Source organism: Nanorana parkeri, unplaced genomic scaffold (assembly GCF_000935625.1).
Source record: "Nanorana parkeri isolate BGI_ZX_2015 unplaced genomic scaffold, ASM93562v1 scaffold1877, whole genome shotgun sequence".
NCBI lineage: Eukaryota > Metazoa > Chordata > Amphibia > Anura > Dicroglossidae > Nanorana > Nanorana parkeri.
This window is the reverse complement of record NW_017308145.1, coordinates 81,851-84,537: the sequence shown is the minus strand read 5'-3', so window position 1 is coordinate 84,537 and position 2,687 is coordinate 81,851. Positions and strand designations below refer to the sequence as shown.

At 44.5% G+C, this 2,687-nt stretch overlaps 1 protein-coding gene across 1 annotated transcript in view; it reads right to left on the bottom strand.

Annotated features, from left to right (window-relative positions):
• Positions 1–775: 775 nt before the first annotated feature.
• The window catches only part of KIRREL2 (kin of IRRE like 2 (Drosophila)), a 15,477-nt gene continuing 13,565 nt past the window's right edge, over positions 776–2,687 (bottom strand). Inside the window, exons 14-15 of the mRNA XM_018571951.1 lie at positions 2,085–2,150; positions 776–1,333 (exon numbers count right to left, since the gene is read on the bottom strand). Coding sequence (XP_018427453.1) covers positions 917–1,333; positions 2,085–2,150 — 483 coding nt within the window. The 3' untranslated portion in view covers positions 776–916. The remainder of the gene's footprint in view (positions 1,334–2,084; positions 2,151–2,687) is intronic.

Here is a 2,687-nt window from a genome sequence, read left to right as displayed (position 1 = left end):
TATATATATATGTAAAAAAATAATATGTGTATAGATAGATACATAGATAAATAAGTGGATACATATGGATACAGATTTGCACTTATCTGGAGAAGGTTGATTATCTGTGTCTCATGTAGACTACATAGAATAAATTAAATGTGATAAATGCATCAGGTTTCCCTTCAAACATTTCATTCTAGTTTACAGGTGACCTGGCACTATCCTGGAGATTAATAAATAAACAGTCCAATTATATATTTTTCTTTAAATAGGGAAAAAAAAAAAAATATTCCCTCAAAAAGTGTCCCCAAGCTCCTCCTTCTTCTTTAAAATTCTTACGGCCCTCTGAATCACACGGTGTTCAAGAAAGCATTTTGATATGGACGTCTGTACTGGATATTCTTACCATAAATATTTACATTTTAAGATTTATCTACATTGCATCTCGTAATAAAAAATAGATTTAAAAAAAAAAAAGAAAATCTGTAGTCCCCGTTGGAGCCACAGTGGGGCGCTGTTTCTCTGCAACAACTTCAAGGCATTCGACTCAGCGATACCCGAGTACCACTACTTTTTGTTTGACGTTATTAGTGCTGATCCGTAGAGGATTTTCGGTGACGCTGCTTTCCGGGCAGAAAAGTTTTAATACTATATTTTGCATTGACTAGAAATCTCAGTGTTTCTTACGGGTTTTGACGGCTTCCCCCATCGTCGCTCGGTTCCTAATTCTACTATTTTTGGAACAAAAAATTGCAACGCCTCCTCCCCCTCCCACCCACCTAGAAAGTCTTAATTCCGTTTGCTTTCCCGATGAGCCAATTTACAGCGGCTTTGGGGTACGGAAACGTTCCTCAGCTCGAAAACGTCAACAGGAAGACAAATGTTGGTCAAGATGTCCGAAAACTTGACTGCTTTGGGAGCATAAAAACTGAGGTCACACGTGAGTTTGCATGCGCTGTTGTGCTGGTCGGCCGTAGTCACAGTGCGTGGAGAGTGAGGCGTAGGAGAGCCGCGTAGGGCCAGATTCCAGGGTTTCGAAGCGGTCTGGGCGGACGTAACTGCAGAACGCTCTGGCGTAAGGTGCCGGTTGGCTACCTGGGCCCGTAGATATGCTACACGGGCCTTGCGGTATATGGACCCGTTCGCTTCCTTGGCGTGGAGTGGTGGCGTACCGGTGGGCATAGTCATACAGTTTGGGAGCTCCGGGTAAAGACGGAGTTGGGCAGAGCGGGGTGAGACTTGTGGTCGCAGAATATAGAGGCCGAGGAGGCGAGGAAAACTCTGGATAGGCAACTGTGATTGGACGGGAGTCATCGTGGGCTCGGACTTTGTAGTAGCCGTTCGTTGGGTCCTGAAGACAGAAAATACGGGTCAAAGGAATACCAAGGAGTTACCCTTATCAAGTCATCAAGTCCATTCACACTAGCAACATGTACCTGCTGTCACCCACGCTAGTCCAAGCTCAAGGTTCTTTGCATAGAGATAAGTAGACCTCCAATGGCAATTATCTATTTGGTGCCTCAAGTTATTGAACCCTAATATTTTTGCAAGGTGTCCAAGTCAACTTTCCTCTCCACAGCATAAACATGAGCACCTGAGCAACCCAAGTGATTATGCTTGGAACTATATCTAAGGACCCTACAAGCAACCAACCTTTCATCTGCGTCCAGTTTTAGACCCTCCAGGTCTAGACTCAGGGGCGGATTTACTCTCTCTGCTGCCCCAAGGCCAGGTTCCTCAATGCGCCCCTTACCTGCCAACCCCCCCATGGAGAATGGCAGACCTGCAGGTGCATGCAATGATCTCGGCCACATCGCCGGGATCACTTGTACAAAACCAGCGGCGGCTTCTCGGCTGTACATTTAGCTCTGCTTGGGCCAAATGCAGAAAACAACTACCCATCTGGCGCCTGGAACTGCATGTCCTGGGCATCAGGAGATAGGAATTCCACACCCCTGCTGCCCCTCTACTCCCTGCTGCCCTAAGGCCGGGCCTTGGTTGGCCTTGTTGGAAATCCGGCCCCGTCTAGACTATTAAAAGATTTCCATAAACTTTGATACATGAATGGGACAACCCAGCGACAGCCACCAGAGGCAACTTACCTGAGAGTCATCCGGGATGTCGCTGTGTTCTGTCTGCGATGTTCCTCGAGATTCTGTATCAGTGTGCTACACAATAAAAACAATATGTTGATTGATTAGGTTTCATCAAAAACTTAGCATTTGGGTTCTTGTAGTTTTTTTTTTAAAGCTTGCACTAAGCCTAATGATGGTCATCTGCTTGGAAACAAAGACTGCCCAAATGTTCTCCTTAGCATATATACTGCACAATCCTAAAGTCCTTCATTAACTGTGAAGAACAAAAAGGAAAATCCGGTGATGTTTCCAGTTTGACTATTAAAATTGATTCCAGTTTTGGTTTTCCTAAAATGATCTTTTTAAACTTAATAGAACAAATGTAATAAAATCACAGATGATCAATGAGAAGCCAAATAGCCATTGTCCTGTATTCCTCAAGAAGATCGTAGTGATGACTTTGATGGACAAAGGAGAATGTTCTCCCGTCTATCGGCCTTCTTCACTACCATCAAAAATATCTACAGGGTTGTTCACAAAAGGGTGAAGAGTTTGGAGAAGTGAACAATCTAGGACAACATACAGGGCCGGATTTACTCTCTCTGCTGCCCCAAGGCAAGGTTCCTTAAT